The 22,664-nt window shown below is 41.6% G+C and overlaps 1 protein-coding gene across 1 annotated transcript in view; it reads left to right on the top strand.

Annotated features, from left to right (window-relative positions):
* RTN4IP1 (reticulon 4 interacting protein 1) overlaps positions 1 to 22,664 on the top strand; it is a 229,342-nt gene that overhangs the window by 24,416 nt on the left and 182,262 nt on the right. The window contains exon 2 of the mRNA XM_069235436.1: positions 6,979 to 7,130. Within this exon, the coding sequence (XP_069091537.1) occupies positions 6,979 to 7,130 (152 nt within the window). The remainder of the gene's footprint in view (positions 1 to 6,978; positions 7,131 to 22,664) is intronic.

Here is a 22,664-nt window from a genome sequence, read left to right as displayed (position 1 = left end):
ATTTCTTGGTCACACATATTTCCATTATATAGAAAGATCTTTTCTGTTAAGCATGTTCATTTTATTTCATCATTGATTTCCCTTTATGCCCACTAATTCTATTTGATTGTTGCCTTTTCCGTTATTTCGGAGCATATCTTTCGGTATATATTTGCATTAGTATATCTTTACATGATCACAGTTAACAAGCACAATATGTCAATGCTGTGAGTAATAGCTGTGTTTGAACAAGCGTAATTTGGAAAAGTAATGCCAACCAGCCATCTCAATTTTCTGACATAAAACATTGATATCTCTTACTGTACATGACCATCTCTGAGGCCACTGGAGGTGCTCTTACCTTTAACCAAAGACCCCAACAGCCTAGCTTTGCTAACAGTGAGTGTACACACAGCAATTGTAGGGGAAATTTTTAACTCCCCATGACATGGCATGAGGTTACTAGTGGTACTGGCAGCAGATTGTATTTTACATTTTCATAGCACTTTAAAATATTGTATTTATAACTATTTCAGGCTTTTTACCATACCAGTTCATTCATTTTAGCCTCAAGAATTCACCAGGACTAATTTCAACTTTCCATAATTCTCCTTTTCTTCTTGTCTGAACTGTAAGCTAAAGATTTTTTAGTGATCTGAGAAAAATATTACCTACCTTCCCATCTGTAATTGTCAACTATGAATTACCCCACTCTGACTTATCCAGTCTTGCCAAATCACTTTTCTCCTGCATATGTGACTCTGAGGATTTTTCTATACTATAGAAACCCCCCCTTCACTAACCATCACACTGTAACATAATATTCTAGAAGATTTTCCTAGAAGTCATACAGCTCTGAGCAGGAAATCCCAGGGTTGTGGAATTTAACGAAACATCGGCTTGTCCATAGGGCATGTTCCTTCATAAATCTAGATGTCCTGTAAAAAAAAAACTACCTGTCCCTTTGGTGCCATGTAGAGGTGTGACACATTATGGCAGCAATCTCATTATATAAGTGTATCAATATTAGCCTCTCTAATTATGCTACGGGATAATGCTATAGTAGGGCTTGAATACTAGCAATGTCCTTATTTTGCCATCTTTGCGCAGATCTACATACTGGGACCGGAGGTAGCGGTAAGCAAACGTTCCTGTGTTGGAATGTCCTTTTAAGTCTGTGCAAACTTACTAACTTGCAAGTTTTATGGGTTTTCACCCCATCTTCTGTAATCTTTTAACACAGTGGGAAAGGCTGGAAATTTACTCCTGACAATGTCAAATGTAAGACTTTTTCCAGGGTTGGGAAAAGTGGTTGGAGGGAAAGAGAAATTGTAAACACTAAGCTTATTTTCGCATGAGTAAATCTACACATGCATGTTTGCTCATGCTAAAATACAGTTCACAAATATTTTCTAAGAATGTGAAGTGGTATCTAAAATTTCACAGTCATTTAGCAAAACTTTATTTTTCCTAGTTGCATTTTTTGTGAACATTTAATTTTTAAAGTAAAGCATCTTCAACCTTGCTTGCAAGCTTCCGCAAATATTTACATCTAATCGGAGAGTGTTTTGGGAGCATTACATGCAGCCTCATATTGTTAAACTGGGCAAACTTGTGTACACGTTTTTTAGTGGAACCACTGTCTGTAGTGCAATCCGAGCTTACAACATGTATTTCACTCACCTTAAAAATAAAGGCTTTACATTAACGAACCATAAATACAAGCTCGAACAGCTAACCATTTGGGCACAAATATTATCTCCGCTGTAGACAGTTCCCTTCCTTACGCAATAATGTTGTCCTGTAAGGTGACAGCCAAAGGGTTTGTGCTGCAGGGGGCTGGGCCTACTTGTCCCAAGGACAAAATAAACATAAAAACTTGTTGTCATTGACCACAAACAATATGTCCTGGGCGTCGAGCTATAGGAATTCCACATCCCTGCAATCCACTTACTCCAATGAGTCTTCTGAATAAAAACGATTCCAGCTGGATATTCCTGAATATATGTTTCTTTGTTTTCATCCAACTGAGGATATAATAGTAGTTACTGTTAAAAAAAATCTGCAGGCTTTCTTGATTCAGTGTATTTGTAATATGTTCTCCTACTTGGTAAGCAAAAGCCCCCAGTCTTAGCTAGCATTTGCAGCTACTTAAAGAGAGCCAGGCCTTTTCCCCCCCAATTTATATTAAAGCAATGATAAATATTAGGTGTCACCTTGGATACCCTGTGCAATTCCTTTCTGCAATTCAGAAACAATCTGAGAATGGTCGATGACAACTATAACTCATATAGAATGGTGGTAACATTGCAAAACATTTCTACAAATCCTATAGTCTTTATTATAGCAATTAGATAGGTCAAGTTTTTAAGTAATCAAAGGCTTTTAAGCATCAACACTTATTAGGATATGCTTGTCATGTTCCCACTGTCTCTCAAATCTTTATCATGTTGCACAATATCTAATTGATATGTTTACAACTTCCTCCTATGAAAACCTTTTGGATGTCTCCAGTAATGTTCTTGACAACCAGGGCCAGACTGGGAACCCAAAGCAGCCCGGGCAATTTTGTCAGACCAGTCCCCTGGTCATGAGGGGTGGGGGAGGTGTAAGTGGGGGAACAAACCACTGCTTCTAATGTTCTTTTGTTACTGGGTGCCGATATTGCATCACTGCTGCAAAACCGGCCCCCATTCACAAAACTAGCCCCCACCGCTGAAAAAAACGTCACCACCCTTTTAGTCCACTGGGAAAACACCCAGTTGATAACCATCCCACAAGCACGTAGGTACACAACATCAACATTTAAAGTGATATCTGCAAAAGCTCCTACACATCTGAGGTCCAGTGACAAGAATGGTGGTTTTTCATGTAATGGTTGTTTTTTGTCCCTTGAAATACTATAATTGTAAAATTTACAAAATACAGGAATTTGTCAGTTACATGATATTTTGTAAAATGTTCTTGAGGTGCCTTTTTGTCCCAGGTGCTTTCCCTATTTGTGAACTTCTTTTTCATTTTTCTTTTGGTAACACTTGCCTCTGTAAGGAGTTTATCTTCTCACTCATACTAACTAGATTGGCCTAGTCTGCTCAAGTATATGTTCGGAGATTCATTGTTGCTTTCTTGTGAGACATAAGGGTCTTTATAGAACCTCCAAAATGTGTCATGTATTTCCTTGTTCTTTAGCACTAAATGCAAACTTCTGTCTTTAGCTTCTGTGACTGTTCTTGTCTGCTTTATTTACTGTACAAGCTAATAAGCATCCACATGTTCTATATTGTTCCAGTTGTTCTGGTAAATTATTAAGAGAACACAATCTGCATCCTTATTGTATTATTGACTTTGTACTTTAATTTGATTAGCTTTGTTTTATTTTACCTCTTTTTCCTCTTGTAGTATTCTATATCCAAATTGTACATTTTTGCTTCCTGGGTATTGCATGCCTCCACGTCTTTCTTTTGTCTTGCCAGAACTACATACTATTATTAATGCATTCATGTGTGCTTTGAGAGCTTACCAGACTACATAGAGATACTCAAACATTTGTCATTATGCCTGATTCATTCTAACAACTTTGATAGATTACCAGACTGCATTCAGGTCCTCACCAGAAGATTTGTTATTATGCCAGATTCATTGTATCAACAGTCAATTACTAAGCAAAGACAACTTTTTATAGCCTTATAGCCTGCCGTAGTGGACTATACTGACCATTAAAGGCCCGCTCCAGTGTTAAAGTGCTTTAATAATATAGCAGGACTTTAATGCGGGTATAGTCCAACTACAGAGGGCTATAAGGGTATTAGAACATTCCACCACTATGGGGCAGAATGTTCTAATATATAAAACAAAGGCCTCACTGAGCCCGAGGGGATTAAAATACCCTCTGGATCTGTGAGGCCTTTGTTCACAGCATTAGCTGTGAACAACAACATTGAAATGTTGAAGCTCTGGGCTTCCACCGGTCATTAAAAGCCCAGAGCACTCCTTTGTTTTTGGAGCTCCCAACATCCCATTGTTCTAATAAGCTTTGAGTATCACTTAGTAGAGTTTGCAAGACCTCAGTTCAGGTTCATAAAAACATGCATGTGGTCCTAGATGAAAATGCTTGCATAGCCCATGTAAAATAGTTATTCGAAGATCTAATTGTATCCTTCATAACATTCATGGACACCAGAATAAATTGTATAGTCACGCTTTGGTGGATTTATCATCCTCCAAGTGTCTCTCAAGCCCATCAAATCCATTACAGTTTTGTTTCACTAGCATTTTTCTGGCTTCCATCTTGACTTGATAGCGATTTGTTACGAAATACAGTACAACATCCACTAAAAGGATTCTATCTCTACTGCACAACATGATTTCCTTTTCAAATTTGCTTGTAGCATGGAAGAGTATTATTTTGATAATAGATGTTTAAGAGCCTAATGTTTTAATCAGTAATGCAAATGTCAGCTATCATATTTGCCACCATTGACTTTGACTTTCTGGATTTTCACATTGAGTGCACAAAATGTTTAGGCCATTATTAGGAGCAGGGGGTTATATTCCGATATATCTGGAAACAGAAGTTCGCACAGCCATCAGAATTGCTTACTAAACAGTTATTATACCTCATTGTTTTTCGATAGCAGACTCTGTCAGGTCAAACATGCTATATTGTTTTGGGGCCAAGAAAAAGGCCAAAACGTGTGGAATATTTCATGTTCAATATTTATGCTGCATGTAATCCCTCATTTACTTGTGAAAAATTCAAATAGGAGGCATTTACGGAAACCAGTAAATATCTCACTATGGGTAGTGGTATTTACTAGGTGCAGTGAAATTCGTACCCTTGTCCAACCTATGCTGAATTAAGGATCTTAAACCTCTAGCATTTGTTGTGTAAACATTGTGTAATACTGGTTGTATGTCAGGATATCACATACAAAATATTGTGCTGCAAAAGTATCGTAGCCAGTATATAAACTACCATAATATTGTGAAGGGAAATAAATATAGGTAAGTATACATTTAGCGTTCTTAACTCCACATCTATGTACCTTGAAGATATATGTATTCTCAAGGTATGCATATAAAAAGTTAAGTGTAGTAAATCTGCACTAGCTATATATACTTACTGCAACAATATTTGTGTTGTTAATATTTTTACTGGGATATTTGTGTAGAAAAATCTGTTTAATTTTAAGACTTCATATTCTGGTACTATACCTTCACCTTCTTCTCCTACTTGCATATTTCTGCTTTTAGTGGGTCATTTCTACCACAAACGATAAGTGCTGGAACTTGAAGTTTTTTGTTAGAAGCCTATTGCAGATGTTGTTGAATAACAAGCCTGTTTTTATCATGAGTCCACCTCGTGTCTCTTTCTTCAAGCACCCTAAACTTTTTTTGTCTCTTTAGATACTTGTGATTTCGTTCTTAGTCCATTTTCCTTCATTTTTATAATTGTATTTCATATAGTTTTCTTCCAATTTCTTTCTCTGTTTTACTTCAGGTCAAAGTCTGATAGTGAAAAATATGTTTTTTTTCTTCAAAAATTAGTGTAAGTGCTCAGTACCTGCAACCATCAGCGTAAATTAAGCACTACTGCCTTTACATAATTTTAATAGATTGCTTGCAAGAAAACTATCTCCATGTCAGTATAGGATAGAGGAATCACCCAAGATCTCTGAAATCCGTGAGGCCTAATTGATCAGACTTGAAGACCAAAATAAGAAAGGTGGGGGCTGCTTTAAAATAAAAAGTTGATATGTAGTGAATGACTATGGCAGAGGGAGGTGGCACACAGTGCCACAATGGACCACTATTTGTACCTTGAGATGAAAGCAACCAAGGTGAAAGCGGACCCACTTGGACATTTTGTGAATGTGTTACCACCCTGTGTCAGGTCACAGTTACTGATGAATGTTTTGCAACTTCAATTGCGTCACAAACCATTGGTACATTGGATACAACCTCTTTTGCTTTGCCAGCTGTATGCGTCGCAAAGTGTATTCTGTGTGTACAAAGTACATATATATTGCAGCTTTTATTTTTGCATCTGCAAAGCCTATGGTTTTGTGAACTGTAGACTTTACAACTGCAAAACTGCTGGATTTATCAAACACTATACACTGTACTCTAAATTACACATTCTTATTGGGTGAGCATGGTATGCAGCTGTCTGAAAAATGTTACTTGTATCATATCAAAATATTTTAAGTTGATGTTGAGTATAAGAATATGAAGATGAATCCCGTGACCCTACTGGATTTGTTTGTGAGCAGTGATTTATACCGCAGTCTTATTTCTTGAGTTGCAGTTTGATACCATAACATAACATGCCATTGAGCGATAAGTAGCAAAGATAGCTATGAATTTAAAATGTAGAGCAGGCTAGGTGCAGAGTTATTGGGATTTCTTGCCTTCTTATTAAACCCTCTACATTCAGTGACAAAACCTCATACAAACAGCTCCATTGTATCTAAAATAGCGTTTATAGATTTCTCAATCTACAGCTGCATGATTGTGTTATTGCCTGGTTACATCAGCATAGTATTCTGTATCAACATGTAATGTATTAGATGAGTTTTGCACAATACCTTTTTGTCAAACATTGTGTCCTACTTGCTTTCTTTCTGCAACACTGGTTAAAGCTTTGAAGTGTTAAAGCACACAAGTACCTAACTTGTATTATTTTAAGTACTTTAGAATTGGACCCATAATTGACAAGGATCAGTATGGAAAGAACACTGACTTCAGTACTTAGGCCGCTGCAGCTCAGGCATACTGGGCTGAAGGACCAATTGGTGAACGGGCATTCAGAGTGAATCTCATTAGATTTGTCCGGAGTGGCAATGGAAACTTTTTTTTTTTTCATGAGCATACCGTTTGTTTTAAAAAAAATATATTCATGTGATCATAATCTATTATTTCGAGTTTTTCTTAAGTAAATAAAATCCATATTAAAGCCTTTCTCTTGTCTGACATGTACAATGACGTCTACGATTTTAGGTGGCTATGGAGCAACTTCTTTGAAGATGACACGCGATCCACTCAGCATGTCAGACAAAAATAGTGAATTTCCTCTGGTTCTGGGACGTGATCTCTCTGGTGTGATCATGGAATGTGGATTAGATGTTGGCTGTTTCAAACCAGGTGACGAGGTGAGTCTAAAAAATGTAATACAGTAATTTATTTGTATTTAATTGTAATGCAAATGTCGGCTGTCATATATTTGCCACCATTGACTTTGACTTTCTGTATTTTCACATTGAGTGTGCAAAATTTTTAGGCCATTATGACAAGCAGAGGGTTATCTTTTGATAAGTGAGTGTGACAGTCTTGTGACTTTAGGTGCAGGTAGAGGAATGGCAGAGAAATGGAATCGGGACACTGGGGAGGCAGTCTATCATTCATCAAACCCTGGAAATAACCTGCAACGTTTGTCAGTGGCAGGAAGAAGAGAGTGGTCTGAGGTAAGAGAGAAGAGAAGAGGAGAGGAACACCACAGAGGGTTGATTCGACCAGAGGAAATCAAGAATCGAGGGGACTGGAGAGTTGACAGTAATTAGAGGCTGATGAAGTTCGTGAAAGGGTTGCGGGCAGGATACAGGAATATTTAAGGGAACTCAAAAATAAAAAGGGTTATTGCAGAAATACAAAGAGTTAAGAGAAATGAGGGAATAGGAGATAAGACGCTGAAGAGCATAGGTTGAGAGGTGATTGATAAACACAGGAAGATTGATTGATTAGCTCTAGAAACCTAGAAATGTGCTTCTCAGAGAAACGTAGAGTACAGGACTAGGCGGCTTAAAGTGCATTAAATATACATGGATGAGCCTAAGGAGTCTGTGAGGTAGGGATTTCAACACCATGGGACTGATAAGGAAAGGGTCTTAGGAGCACCTCGATTAGTAAGCTTGATGGGGACTAAAGGATGGGACTACAAAGAGCAGAGTGAATGGCTTCTGAGGGGCCTGCAAAGCACAGTCCCTAGGGGCTCTTGAAATGGCCTTTGAGCTTAGATGGCATGAGGCTTCAGGAGTGTTGGTGCTGGGTATTCCAAAGTTTTTGACCTCTCTAAATTCACCCTAGTCTGAATGCCCACAACTCTCTGGATCTGGACAGTTTTAAACCTCAATTTCGTGAGGCACTGTGTGACCCTTTTAAGTTACCTCTCAATGCATCAAAATATCAGAACTACAGACAATAAATTGAATGGGCCCTCTCACTAACTAAGTTCTAAATCAGTTGAATAGTTAAAGAGTTGTATTACAAAGTTAAAAAATAAGGCAATACAGAAGCAATGCCATAAAGGCTGTTGGTGAATAGGGCAATGCAAAGAAATACAAAATCTGAAATTAGTCCAAGTCGCAAGTGGGCAAGGAACGGACCGCATCTCTAGTAGTATAGGAAAGTCTTCACGGAAATCTCTTGCTCATCCCTAAAATCTAGGGGTTTTAAACATTATTTTTGCTTATGAAATCAACAAAACTGCATAATCACAGTGGTGTGATAATTTAATCAGCAAAAAAAAAAAAAGCAACATATTGCCTTAACACCCAAGCACTATCCCTCTATATGAATACGTATTCTGTCCCTTCTTTGTTAATGTCTTCCAGAGATGATAGAACAAATTAAACAAATAAAATAAAATAACAAAAGTGCATTGTATGAATGAATAAAGCACAGTGATCTAGTGGAAAGACCTTTAAGAATCAGTTGTCATTTTATGATTGCGTAGAGGAAAGTTCGTCAAAGGCAACATCAACAATAACAATGGAAATAAACAAATAGCAATCTACTTGTCTTCATGCTGCAGAACCTACAGGCTATGAGGTGGGTATGGTTGGTAAGAAATACTTAAGAGAAAATGGTGACTTCCATTTTGGACAAATTGGCATTCATGTACACATTGAGGATTCATTAGCAAATGGTAGGAAAATGCACTTCTACACAACATAGAGAATTTGTTTCAAAACCAACAGTACCATATCAGTGTGCAAATGTGTAATCAACTTTGAAAATACATTCTGCACGCTGTTAATGATGAGCAAAAATGTAAGCAAAAATTATCAGCATCCTCCCTCTAATTATTTTATAACCACTAAAACACACTATTAATATAATTAAACTAATCAGCACTTCTAATACTACATCACTTTCTGCTTCTTTCAAATTGATTCTTCCATCAGTTTTAGCTGGTTGTAAACTCAATGCTTGGCATCCTTTATCTCAAACTCTTTTCTTTTCCTCTTTGACGATTTTCCTTTTCCCTTACACCTACATTTTAGCAACAAGCACTCAGAGAATTTAAACTAGAGAAACAAGACAATTTCACAGATCATTGCAATTGTTAGAGGGGTTGGGATTAGTGTTAGTGCACAATCTCCCAGACTATCAAACCACTCACCAACCTTACTAAAATGCTTTCCAATCTCACTAAACCAGGAATCTACTGCTTGGCCTGGGCTTCACAAAAGATGGCGCACAAAAGATATTAGTTAAATTACTCACATGTGCATTTATAACCCTGCTATTATCAAGTATGACGTTACGATTATGGCCCACAGTAAATGCGGAACCGGAGACCCATGCCTTATTGCATCTACTATTGACGGGGGAGGACAGTCGGGTCACTAAACTTTGCAAGGCTTCCATTGATACTACACTGAAGCCCTTACAGACCCTGAGAGCGAAGTGGGAGGAGGCAGGGGGTAGAGAATTAACGGATACAGAGTGGCAAAGAGTATTGGCATATCCACGGACAGTATCCAGAAACACACAGCTCAAATACATCCAATACAACTATATCCACAGAACATACCTCACCCTACACAGATGTAGAGTGATCTATGGGGGTGGAGCCCAGGGATTGCCCCAGATGTCAGGTGGTGGACCCGGACTTTCACCATATAGTTTGGGACTGCCCCAGCATACAGGGGGGATGGACGAGAGTATTGGAGGAACTGGGAGAGACCCTCTGTACTCGGCTACATATGAGCCCTCTCCTGTGCTTGGTGGTACTGCACAAGAGACCTGCATCTAAGAGAGTGGGTAGTAGGTTTTTGGATCTTGCAATGGTCTTGCTTAGGCGCAGAATAGCAATGACCTGGAAGTCCCAGGCGGGACTGAAATTGGAGGACTGGAAAACTGATGTCTAGGTATGGGCCCAAGCCGAACTTCAAGCGCTGCAAAGAGAGGAGGCACGAGGGGTTAGGACCAAACATTTGGCCCGTTGTGGAAGGAAATAATGGAGGCCTGGGAGGACCTGAGACGAGGATAGGAGAGGGCGCCGGAGTACAGGGACAATGGGATCCCGGGAGGGGAGACTTGTGAGGGGGATGAAGGAGGAGGGGAGGGGGCGGAAGGACGGGCATGAACACGGGGGGGCCACGAGCAGAGATGTATTAATTGGCAGAGAAGGGTGAACACTGAAGAGGGAAGGGAGATCTTGGCACCCCTCTGGACAGGAAGGTATGACTCTAATTGAGACCTGGAGGGTACCTGTCGGAACAGGGGACAACGTACAACGAGGAAGGGACAGGAGGACGCCTAAGCTGACCCCAACAGTAGAGCGACCTAGAAGTAATAGCCAGAATGGATCTCACATGCCACCACTTATTCCACCTGTGCGCTGTTTGCTTTTAGTAGTTACCTTTTAGCTATCTTGTTGTTTAGATGATTTACGGTTTGAATGGGGATACCAAGTGCGCGGGTAGAAACAGGACATGAGACTGGATGGGAAGCGTTAATGGCAGGCACAGGTGGATGATTAGTACAATGACTAGCCGAATTACGCAAGACCCTGTTGTTGAACACAACCCGAATATATAAAATGAGCCCTTCCGTATAGATGGTATTGAAGAACATGTATATGTATTAATGATTTCCAAATGGCGTGAAAAAACACACAACAAGCCAACTAAGTATTAGCGTTATTATTAAAGCTATCGGTGATTAGACCAAGAAGTTTGCAGCATTTGTTCTATGCCTTTTTCAATTGAGATCAAAAACTAAAAGGAACGTGAAACTCCGAAGGTTATCAAACAATTTCTGTAAAACAATAATAAATATTTTCTTCTTTTCTTCTTTTTCTTTGAAAGTAATAATCAAAATAGCCTTCAAAAAAGTTTTTTTTTTTTCCAGTTATCTTGTTCAGTTCATTCAGTCTACATTCTCATAAAGATATTTTTCTTCTTTGTCTAGATTTTCTTAATATTCTTTCATAGTATAAACTAATTTACAAAGGCCCTCATTATAACTATGGCGGTAAAAACCACCAACCGCCGAAGTGACGGCCTCCAACATACCATCACCACGGCTACCATTCGTCTGCCATATTATGATCACTGCCTGATTTCCGCCACAATAAGGGCAGAAATCGGGCTTTGCTCATGGTGGTGGATGGTGGTAAGCTGGCACTGCTACCACTAGCACCCTCATGCCAGTAGAACGCCGCCAGCCATATTATGTCCAGTAATACAGCCTGGCAGGCGCTGCTGGCGGTAGCAGCGCCCCTTCCCGTTCCCTGACGGAAGACCTTTCCGAACAAGGTAAGTCGGGCTTCCGACAGGGGAGGGAGGTAGGAGGGCGGGGGTGTTGTGTGTGTGTGTGCATGAATGTGCGAGTGCGTGGGTGAATGCGTTTGTGTGTGTTGTGTTATTTGCGTGGTTGTATGCGTGTGAATGCGTGTAAGAATGGTGAAGTGAGTGCGTGTCTGCATGTTAGTGTGATTGTGTGTAAGAATGTGTGCGAGCATGTCTGGAAGTATGCGTGTATGAATGCGTGTATGCCAGTGTGAGTGATTGGGTGTATGCGTGGTGCGGGTGTGTGCATGTATGGGGGTGGTGGGTGAATGTGAGGCTCGGAGGGGGGGTGGAGTTTGGATGAGGGGGTCAGGTGAGTGTTGGGGGGTGGGGGAGCAGCCTACTGGTGACAGGGAAGGAGTTCCCTGTCACCGGTAGGCCCTACCGCCATGTTTTTTGTGGCGTTGCTAACCAGGGTAGCAGGCAAGCTCCTAATGCGGTACTATGCCGGCCGCCGGGCTGGAGATAGACATCTCCAGCCCGGCGGCTCATACCGCCATGGCGGTATGAGTGGAGAACTGGCGGTTAGCTGCAGCCAACCCGCCTTTCTCATAATGTGTTTCTCATAATGACCCCCGAAGTCTCTTATGAACAGTTTTTCTTCTCCTGTACCGCTTTCAAAGATGTTTTGACAACAGTTTAGTGGACTGTGAGTTTCTGGATCTGACTCCTATTCTTCTTCAGAAACAGCTGCTAGAAATGCCCATTCAGGTGAAGCATACGTTCTGTTTGGGATTCATTTTCTTGCTGGTCTTTTAGCAGCTTGTGATTCATTTTCACTATTCTCTGAACCAATTTCAATCGCCTCAGGCACTTCTTGATTGGCTTAAGTCTTTCTTTCTGACATCGCTTTCCCTTACAGGTTTTCTTTAGTGTCTTTGTGGTTTCAACTCTTGAATTTTCACTTTTGAATACTGTTGAATATTCCTCACTCACTGATGAGCTTAAATTTTGCTCACCTTCAGTAACTTGATTCACTGTGAACTGTTTCCACAAAAGACTAGTAACAGACCATTTATGAGAGTGCTTAGGCAGAGCCTTTGTGATGTGCAAGTGTGATAGGTGATAGCTCCTTCTCTTTAACTCATAGTGGCCCATCCTGCCAACACCTATCTTCCCTTTGTCTTACGGTCTTGGATCAGTACAAAGAAAACCAACTGCCAGCTACACCTAGTCATGTGACTGGGGAACAGACTGCAGGCACGAAATGGTTAGGACAAGAAAATGCCAACTTTCCAAAAGTGGCATGTTGTGTTTAAAAATCCAACTTTACCATTAAAAAGGGCTTTTAATTTCAATTCATCAGACAGCAAACTCAACCTCTATACCTGCTCCGTGTTGGACGTTACAACTTATTAAATGTAATAAGGTAACTCCCATATTATCCTAAGGGAGAGGTAGGCCTAGAAGAAGTGAACAACTAATTTAAAGGTTTTCACTGCCAGGACATGTAAAACTTAAGTAAAGGTCCTACTTTTTAAATGCAGCTCATCCTGCCCTCTGGTCTGTTCAGGGCCTACTATAGGGGGTAACATATTAAAAAGGAAGGTTTGGGCCTGGCAAGTGGTTTATTTTGCCAGGTCGACATATGACCGATCAAAAACTAGACATATAGGTTGCAGTGGCAGGCCTGAGACGTTTTTAAACGCTACTTAAATGGGTTGCACAATCAATGCTGCAGGCCTACTAGTAGCATTTAATTTACAGGCCCTGGGCACATGTAGTATCACTTACTAGGGACTTATGATGTAAATTAAATAGGCCAATTGGATGTAAGGCAATTCTACCATGTTTAAAGGAGAGAGCACAAACACTATAGCACTGGTTAGCAGTGATAAAGTTTACAGAGTCCTAAAGCCAGCAAAAACCAAGTGTACAAAACAGGAGGGTTGAAAGCAAAATGTTGGGGGGGAACTACGCCAAGGATGCGAGGTTTAACATAGAATCTGCACCTGATTCCCATTTTACTGCATTTAGTGAACAAAATCATTTTGGATTCTATCTGGATTCTATCGACATTCCCGTTTCCAGTGCCCAATTATACTGCAGAAATGACAAGCAGTACTCCTTTTTAATATTTGCATTCTTTCTGGAATTATTCACAACTCCTCTTCCATGACCTTGCTTCTGCACCATCTCATTTCCGATCTTCATCCCTTGCATTGAAGATATCACATTAATTCCAGCATTATCAGACTGCACAAACCCCAAATCAGAACCCATTAACTGATTCCTGTCATTTCTCTGAAACTGTTTTGTTTGAGCACCCATCAGCTTCTCTTTGATTGTTTTCTGCTTCATATAAAACAAAGCACTACTGTGCTTGACATTCTTTAGGATTTTGTCTATTCCCCTTGGCCTGCCAGCACAACACACTTTGTTGAATTAGAGAACTGAGTTCAGAATGCAAACTCATTACATTGGCAGACCCGAAACCACTTGCATCTTTCTTCTCAGGATCTTAAACTCAACTGCGTTTCTTAGAAAATCTGCATGAGCCTTTCATAATAAGCATGCACTGATTCCTTTGGCTCTTGTGTAGACCTCAGAATCTTTGACTGATTCATTTCTTTCTCTGGCACCTTCTTTTTCAAATGTTATATAACTTTCTTATTTTTGTCAACAACCACTTCAGAAGGGGCATTATTAGGTGTAATGCTAACTAGTCCCTCAGTTAGCCAGGCAGCTTCAACCTTACACTCGTACCACAAATCAGTAGGAACTACAATTTCAAACACTGCATTTAAATCAGTTCATAGTATTTTCGTAATTGTTGTCAATCTCTGAACCTCCTAGTACCACTTCTGTAGTTCCTCTTGCAATTTTTGAAATAGCTCTAATGTAACCCTTGCACTAAGATATGGCAAGATAGCTCTGTACCCCTCCAGTTGCCCTTAAATAACTCTGTACCTTAAATTGTGTGTGTGTGTGTGTGCGTTTGTGTGTGTGTGAATATATATATATATATATATATATATATATATTATATCATATGGAATTTAATAAAATATCTACTTGTCCATGGGATTGCTTCTTAAATCTAGTTGTCCTGTAAAAAAAAAATCTACTTGTTCCTTTGGTTCCATGTAGTGTGGTGACATATTATGACACCAACCTTATTGTGTAAGAGCTCTGATAATAGCCTCTTTCTTTGTGCCAGAGCTAATACTATTTTTGGGTTTGAATACTAGCAATTTCAAGCCAATTTCCTTATTTTGCCACCTTCCATCAGATCTACATACTGGGGCTGGAGGAAGCAGTAAGCATTAGTTTCAGGGCTGGAATTCCTTTGACTCTGTGCAAACCTACTAACTTGCATATTTAACGGATTTTCACAAGCTCTTCTCTAATCTTTTCCCATACTGAGAAAGGTTGGAAATGTACTCCTGACAAGGGCAGAAGTAGAAGTTATTCAAGGGTTTGGAAAAATTGGTTGGAGGGAAAGTGGACTTGTAAATGCTCAATAGATTTTTGCATGAGCAAATCTACTCTTACTTATTTTCTCATGCTAAAATACAGTTTACAAATATGTTCAAGGAGTACAATTTCCTGGTTTACTTCTGTAAATTCTTGTCAATTCATTAAAGTCACTAATTCAAAGACTTATACCATGGGTGCACTTTTGTGACTTTCTTTAAGTATTGGCCCCTAATTAGGCGTTAACCAAGACATTTTGCTTTTATTAAAGCTATATTTTTCTATCTACCTATCCTCTGGCTTTACTGTGAGCGACAGCATTCTGCTCTTCCACAAGGAGCATATTCCCACACAAAGTAGTTTTGTTCAGATCCAGAAAGTACTGTGGCAAGAGACCAAAAAATGTTTTAGGAGACCAAAAAACGTTTATGCTTTGTGTCAGTGTGTTACAATGGAGAGGGCCTGACCGCTCCCACAACAATAAAGTGTTGCAAAAGCCATGCCAAAACAAGACACGCATTAACAAAACCAAAAGTCTGATAACCAATGTCGGATTGGTTGGCTTTGCCAGTGCTTGTTTATGTTCATGTTTCCATAATCTTGTTCAAAATAGATAAACTGATTTCCCATTATGAATATTGTTTAGAAATACTAGCATGCATCAACATATTTTGCTAAATAATGCTTCAAAGAAATAGTACCTAAAATTTCACAGTCATTTAGCAAAACGTTTTTTTTCCTACTTGCATTTTATTCTGAACATTTTATTTTGAAAGAAAAGAATCCTCAATCTTGCTTACAAGCTTCTGCAAACATTTGCATCTAATAAGAGAGCATTCCGGGAGTGTTATACATAACCTCATATTGTTCAACTTTTCAAACGTGTGTGTACACTTTTTTTTTCTTTTTTTTTTCCCACTGGAACCTCTGTCAGTAGTGCAGTCTGACCTTGCAATGTTTATTTAGAGTGCTCACCCTAATTTTGAAGGCTTTGCGTTAATGAATCATAAATACAAGTTCAAACCCACTTCCTCGAGAACAGCATCCTGGACCCTTCCCAATCTAGATTCCGCAGCAACCACAGTACTGAAACTGCCCTCCTCGCCGCCACCGATGACATCAGAACCATACTGGACAGCGGAGAAACCATGGCCCTCATCCTCCTGGAACTCTCAGCCGCGTTCAACACCGTCTGCCACCACACCCTACGCACACGCCTCAGCAATGCAGGAATCCGCGACAGAGCCCTGGACTGGGTCACCTCCTTACTCACCGGCAGAACCCAGAGAGTCCGCCTCCCCCCATTCCGCTCCGAAGCCACCAAAATCATCTGCGGCGTACCCCAGGTTTCGTCCCTCAGCCCGACCCTCTTCAACATCTACATGGCCCCGCTCGCTAACATCACCCGATCTCACAACCTCAACATCACTTCATACGCCGACAACACCCAGCTGATCCTCACCCTCACCAAGGACTCCACCAAGACCAACCTCAACAAAGGAATGAAGGCCATCGCCGAATGGATGAAGAACATCTGCCTCAAACTCAATTCTGAGAAGATGGAAGCCCTCTTCTTCGGCTCCACCCCCTCCGCATGGGATGACTCCTGGTGGCCTGCCACTCTCTGATCCGCTCCGCCTCCCACCTACCAAGCACGCAACCTAGTATTTATCTTGAACGCCTCATTATCCATGACCCAGCAAGTCAACGCCATCTCCTCCTCCTGCTTCAACACCCTCCGCCTGCTCCGAAAAATCTACAAATGGATCCCCACCGAAACCAGAAGAACAGTCATCCAAGCCCTCGTAATCTGCAAACTGGACTACGGCAATGCCCTCTACGCAGGAACCACACCCAAACTCCAAAAGAGGCTGCAATGCATCCAGAACGCCTCCGCATGCCTCATCCTGGACATCCCCTGCCACTGCCACATCACAAGCAATCTGAGAGACCTGCACTGGCTCCCCGTCAACAAGAGAATCACCTTCAAACGCCTCACCCATGCTCACAAAGCACTACACAACACCGGACCAGAATATCTCAACAGACGGCTCTCCTCCTACACCCTTCCAAGTAAATTGGCAGCCAAAGGGGTTGGGCCTACTTGTCCCAAGGACAAAATTAACATGAAAACTTGTTGTCCTAGACTCCCAAACAATATGTCATGGGCGTCGGGCTATACCCCAGATATATATTTATTTATTACCTAGTGGCAGTCACCACTAGGTAATTTTAGTTAGGACCTAGTTTCTATATAAGAAGCGTTTTTTACTCACCTGTACCTTTGGTGCCTGTTGACGAGTTTTCACAAAATATTCCCAAAAAATACACTGCTCACGCTGGCTGCTGTCTGGAAAGTTTCTGGGTGCTCCTTCAAGGGGAGCAGAGAAAAAGGGGGTCCTAAAATGTGTTTTCACAATGGTAATTCTCATAGGGATTTTGAACAGGAATAGCGGCTGAACCCATGGACGGATTTACTCCAAATTTGGCAGAAAGCTAGCCCTTGGTTCAAAAAGCACCCTTCTTGTTATTTGCTGTAAACACATTTAGTAGTTTTGTTTAGATATTAAAGAAAATTCAATTTTGTATATATAAGAATGTGATGGGTCTGTGAACCCTTACGATTGTGTGCTGAAATCTTATTAGCTGCCAACACTTTGACTTGGAAGTGTTGGCAGCCATCTTGGGACTCCGCTTCAGCCGAGTCCCAGACAAAAAGATAAAAAATAAGAAAAGGGGCCAGGGTAGGGACACTGACCCCTCCGCACACTCGCTTGTTTTCGTAAAGCCCCCGGGTGAGGTATGTCCCAGGTGCATGTTAAAAAAAAAAAAAGGAGGGGGGTGCATGAGGCCCCCCTCCAGGACTTATTTGTGCCCCATGGACCATCATCTCCCCTGGGCAAAATTAGTAAAATAAGTAGGGGACCCTCCCCCAAAGCCAATGGGACCACTACCTTCTCAGGTCAGTTTAAAAAATTAAGAGGTGGGGGCTGCATTTCCCCCCCCTCCCCTGCAGCCCCGCTGACCGCCACCTCCACGGGGCAATTTTAACAATTAAGGGGGCACCACCCCCCTGGGGCTGCAAGAAAAGAATGAAGGGGGTCCATTGCAGGGTTGCGGGGCCCCGGGGACCACCACCTCCCTGGAGCAAATACAACATTGGAGTGGGGGCCCGTGCCCCCCCCCTCGAGGACCCATACATGGCCCTGACGACCGCCACACCCCCAGGCCCGGCACCTGCTATGTCCTGGGGTGCCCACACCTGGGGCATATCTGTTTGCTCTGACTTGGTGGGAGCTTTGACAGTTCCCACCAAGTCAGAGCAAACACTCCGCTTCCAGCAATTGAGAGCTGTCAAACAGCTCTTGTTTGCTGGGAGTAGAGGTTTTTCTCCATTTCCCTGCCTGCAGAAATATGGGCAGGGAAACAGAAGAAGCTATTGCTCTCACAGACAGGGAGCTGCATGTTTAGCAACTACCTGTCTGTGACAGCAATGTCGCCTCCTGCAGGAGGCAGGGAATCAGCTCGGACTGCGGGGGCCCTTAGGCTTCCCCCTGCACTCCCATTGCAGACTGGGTGCCATTCGGGGCACCCAGGACAGATGGCCAGCCCTGGGGGATGGGGTTCCCGTGTTGAGATAGACACTAGGAGGGCCCCCGAAAAAAAAGAAGTATATGGTGAGGCCAGGCCCTGAGGAATGGGGCTGAGATTGGTCTGGGGAGGAGGGCCATACGCCCACACCATAGAATTGTAGTGGGGGTATGTATGTGTGTGTATGTGTGTATGTATGTATGTATATGTATGTATATATATATATATATATATATATATATATATATATATATATATATATATATATATATATATAATGCGAATAAATTCAGAACCTAACTATAACATCCCTGTAACCTTTGGGTTTTTAAGTGAACTATATGTATATATGTATGTATACTATATTTCTATATGTATGTATGTGTGTGTGTGTGTGTATGTATGTATGTATGTGTATATATATATATATACACACATACATACATATATACATATAGTTCACTTAAAAACCCAAAGGTTACAGGGATGTTATAGTTAGGTTCTGAATTTATTCGCACAAAACCATAGAATTTCAGCGGTTATAGTTAGTTATTTCAAGTAACTATAACTCGCTCCCTACAGTAACTGTAACTTGTGCCCCCACTATGCACAGTTTTCTCTTCAATAGTTTGACTGCTAAAGTTTAGTTAAGATTTTTAATGATGTTATAAAAGTAGTTATGAGCGCTGGGGTAATTTGCAGTGCATGGCAAGGGTGCGAATTATAGTTACCTTAAAGCACGAGTTACAGTTACTTGAAATAACTCTAACTGCTGAATTTCTCTGGTTTTGTGAGTAAATTCAGAACCTAACTTTAACATCCCTAGAACCTGTCTTCGACCGTGCACAGTGGAGGTTGGCCGCAGGGCCTAGCCTTCTGCTAGGCACTGTGGTGTCCCCTCCCCCCACATAACCACCCAAACCTGTGCCACTTACAAGCAGAAATGTTATGACAAATTGGGAAAAAAAAATTATTTGACAAGTTAAGAGTGATATCCCCTTTCTATATGTTCCTTAAATGTTTGAAGTTGAAAAGAATTTAAAGCTGAGAAATTACAACTGACCAACCTAGGCTGGAACTCTTAACCTTCTGTGTGAGGATCTGATACCTTTACCACTACGCTGCAGGTGACTCCATACTCTGCACTGTCCAGACATATATATGACATTCAGCCCAAAGATTTTAATGGGAAAACGGTGCAAATGTTCCATCACTAAAAATATTTCATCAGGTGGGAGTATTTTGACAGCTCCCAGATTTTGAGACTGTCTGCTCCCACCAACTAAAAGCAAACAGCTACCTCCTGAGGGTGGGCATCTCGACAGGTAGCAGGAGCCGGCCCTGGCGGGTGACGGTCCTTCGGGCCATACAAGGCTCTGCGCAACCACCTCCTTGTTTTCAATCTGGCCGTAGGCATGTGGCAGTCCCCTTCTTAAATGTATTTGAATCCCGAGGGAGGTGGCAGTCCCTGGAGACCAGGGAGATCCCCTGGACGTAACCTTTTTTTTTTTTTTTAATCAGATGTTGCCCTGGGGAGGTGGTGGTCCCTGGGGCAGGGGGGTCCAAAGGACCCCCTACTAAATCTATATTTTGCCCTGGGGAGGTGGTGGTCCCTGGGGTGCGGGGGCTGCATGGTGGGCCCCCACATAGACCCAGGGAGGTTCGTGCCCACCCCCACATACCTTCAAAACATAGCCCTGTGGAGGTGGTGGCTCCCGAAAGCCTGGTTCGGGGCATCCTCTCCTTTTTACCCCAAAATGTCTCTGGGACCTGACCCACCTGAGGGCAAGATAACAGAGAAACGCACCAGACTGCTTTTTTTTCTTAAATTACAGTTTGCTCACGATTTAAAAAAGATGCTTTTAAGCCTCCGGGGGGTTCAGGGGGACCCCTGCACAGAGGCCAGGGGCTTAGGGTAAATGTACCCTGCCCCCTTTTTTTCTGTTTTTTTTTCACGTTCCGTTTTGAGACAAGCCGAGTCTCAAAATGGCTGCCAACACTTGTGTTGGCAGCCAGTCAGATCTCTGCACGAGATGAGGAATATTTGCAAGCCTTTGCACCTTATACAAATTAGGTTTTCTTTTAATATTTCAAAAACTGAACATATTTACACCAAACCTAGTAGAAACCTAGATATTGGTCCAGAAAAAGTGCTATTTGTGATTGGGTGTAAATCTGTTTGGTAGTTTTTGAGCAATTAATGTTCATAAACTTTGTATATTTCACGCTGCAAACGATCCACGGAGCCGACAGATCACATGCTGAGATCTGATTGGCTGCAACCACATCAACAACGATGTGGTGGCAGGCATCTTAGGACTGGGAAGTCAGCCAGAGTGGGGCAGGATAGGGATAATGTGACACCCCCTCTTCCGAAGCCTGAGGGTGGGGTCCTTAAGGGACCATCCTGGGGCCCAAAAGAAATCCACAAATCCGGAGTAAAAAACATTTTTTTTTTTTTTTTAAAGCAGGTATTTTCATTGCACCATTGTCATGCACTGCTTATTTACTTCACATATTATATCACTCATGACCTCTTCTGTGGCATCATTGATAATATTACTGCACCATTTTTAATTAAAAAAATTTGTAAAGTATTGATTAGGAAACTCTGCATGGTGGAGGCGAGTTATCGAATTATGGAGCACGAATTATAACTTCTTGAGGTAATTATAGTTACTTGAGGTAACTAGTTTGCACCAAACAGGTGTCACACGGGTGGTGAAAACTGCTACTCAAAGTGAGATTTTATTTTTAAACTATTTTGCTGAATGATTCTTAACATTCAGTGGGTTTTTGCACAGTGCGAAGGAGAAGTTTTTATTATGTTGGAACTTGGATTGGTTGTGACATTTTTGGCTGCCATTTTTCCTTCAGTGCACACTTGTGTTCTAGCTGGCTTTCCATTGATGAAGGACGCAGCACGGATGCGCGATTGAACAAGTGCCACACTGGGGGTGAAAATTTCTGCTCAAAGTGCAATTTTATTTTAAATCCTGTTTTGCTGACCATTTCTTAACATTGGGTGGATTTTTGAACAGTGGGAAAGGGAGAAGTGTTTATTAAGTAGCAACTTGGATTGATTGGGACATTTTTGGCCGCCATTTTTTCTGCGGTGCGCACTAGTGTTTCGGCTGGCATTCCATAAATGAAGGACTCCAAGCAGACGTGCAGCAGTCACGCCACCGGCACGCCATAGTCATGCCAAAATCATGCTCGCCTGCACCCATCCAGCCAGTGACGGGGATTATGCCTCTCCCTCTTCAAATAAGGTATGCTACACTATCAGTCAACTGCAAGATATTTAAGTCTTTGTACCCAACTCTTGCTCTTACTGTATTGATCCAAATCTATTGGAGGAAAGTCAACCCTCTGTCACAGCCTGATGCATGTCTTTGGTTAATTGTCACTCCCCTGACCGTGCACAAACTAGATATTTTCTCCTAATTAAGCGACTCTGCTCCGGATGTTCTCTTTCTTACTGAGACCTGGTTACATGAAAGTTCTGCTGCTGATGTGGTTCAAGCTCTTCCTCCTGGCTACTGTATTGCAGGATCAGATCAAGCTGGGAAAGTTGGGGCAGGGATTGTGGTCTTTTACAGACACTTTAAAGGGTACTGTCTCTCCCCTCGAGGGTCTTCTATTTATGTTGACTCTTACACCCATTTTCACCTTTTCGGGTACCCTATAGTATAGGCCACCGGGCTCTTTACACGTACTTTTTGCAGGTTTTTCCAGATCTGGTTGCTGATTTAGCCCTAATTAGGGCCACTTTTACTATACTGGGAGATTTTAATCTACTAACAATGTGGCCTCTAAGAATCTGCTATCAGCTTTTGCTTCTCTGCAGCTAAAGTAACTAGTTAAAAGCGGCTACCGTTGAAAAAGGCCACACTCTTGACCTAGTGTTCAGTAACTCTGATTTCCTCGAGGTGCAGACTTCCATCCCTTTAACCTGGTTGGACCACTTTTTACTCCCATTCTCTCTGATAGTCCCATATGCTCCCCAAACTCTGCTGCAGTGTTTGAGATGGGAACATCGCTGGTCTAAACTAAATGCGGGGTGTGAAACTTACTAAAATATCTACTTGTCCATAGGAC

This window comes from Pleurodeles waltl, chromosome 5 (genome assembly GCF_031143425.1).
Source record: "Pleurodeles waltl isolate 20211129_DDA chromosome 5, aPleWal1.hap1.20221129, whole genome shotgun sequence".
Classification (NCBI taxonomy): domain Eukaryota; kingdom Metazoa; phylum Chordata; class Amphibia; order Caudata; family Salamandridae; genus Pleurodeles; species Pleurodeles waltl.
The sequence above is the reverse complement of the archived record's forward strand: the minus strand, read 5'-3'. Positions and strand labels throughout refer to the sequence as shown.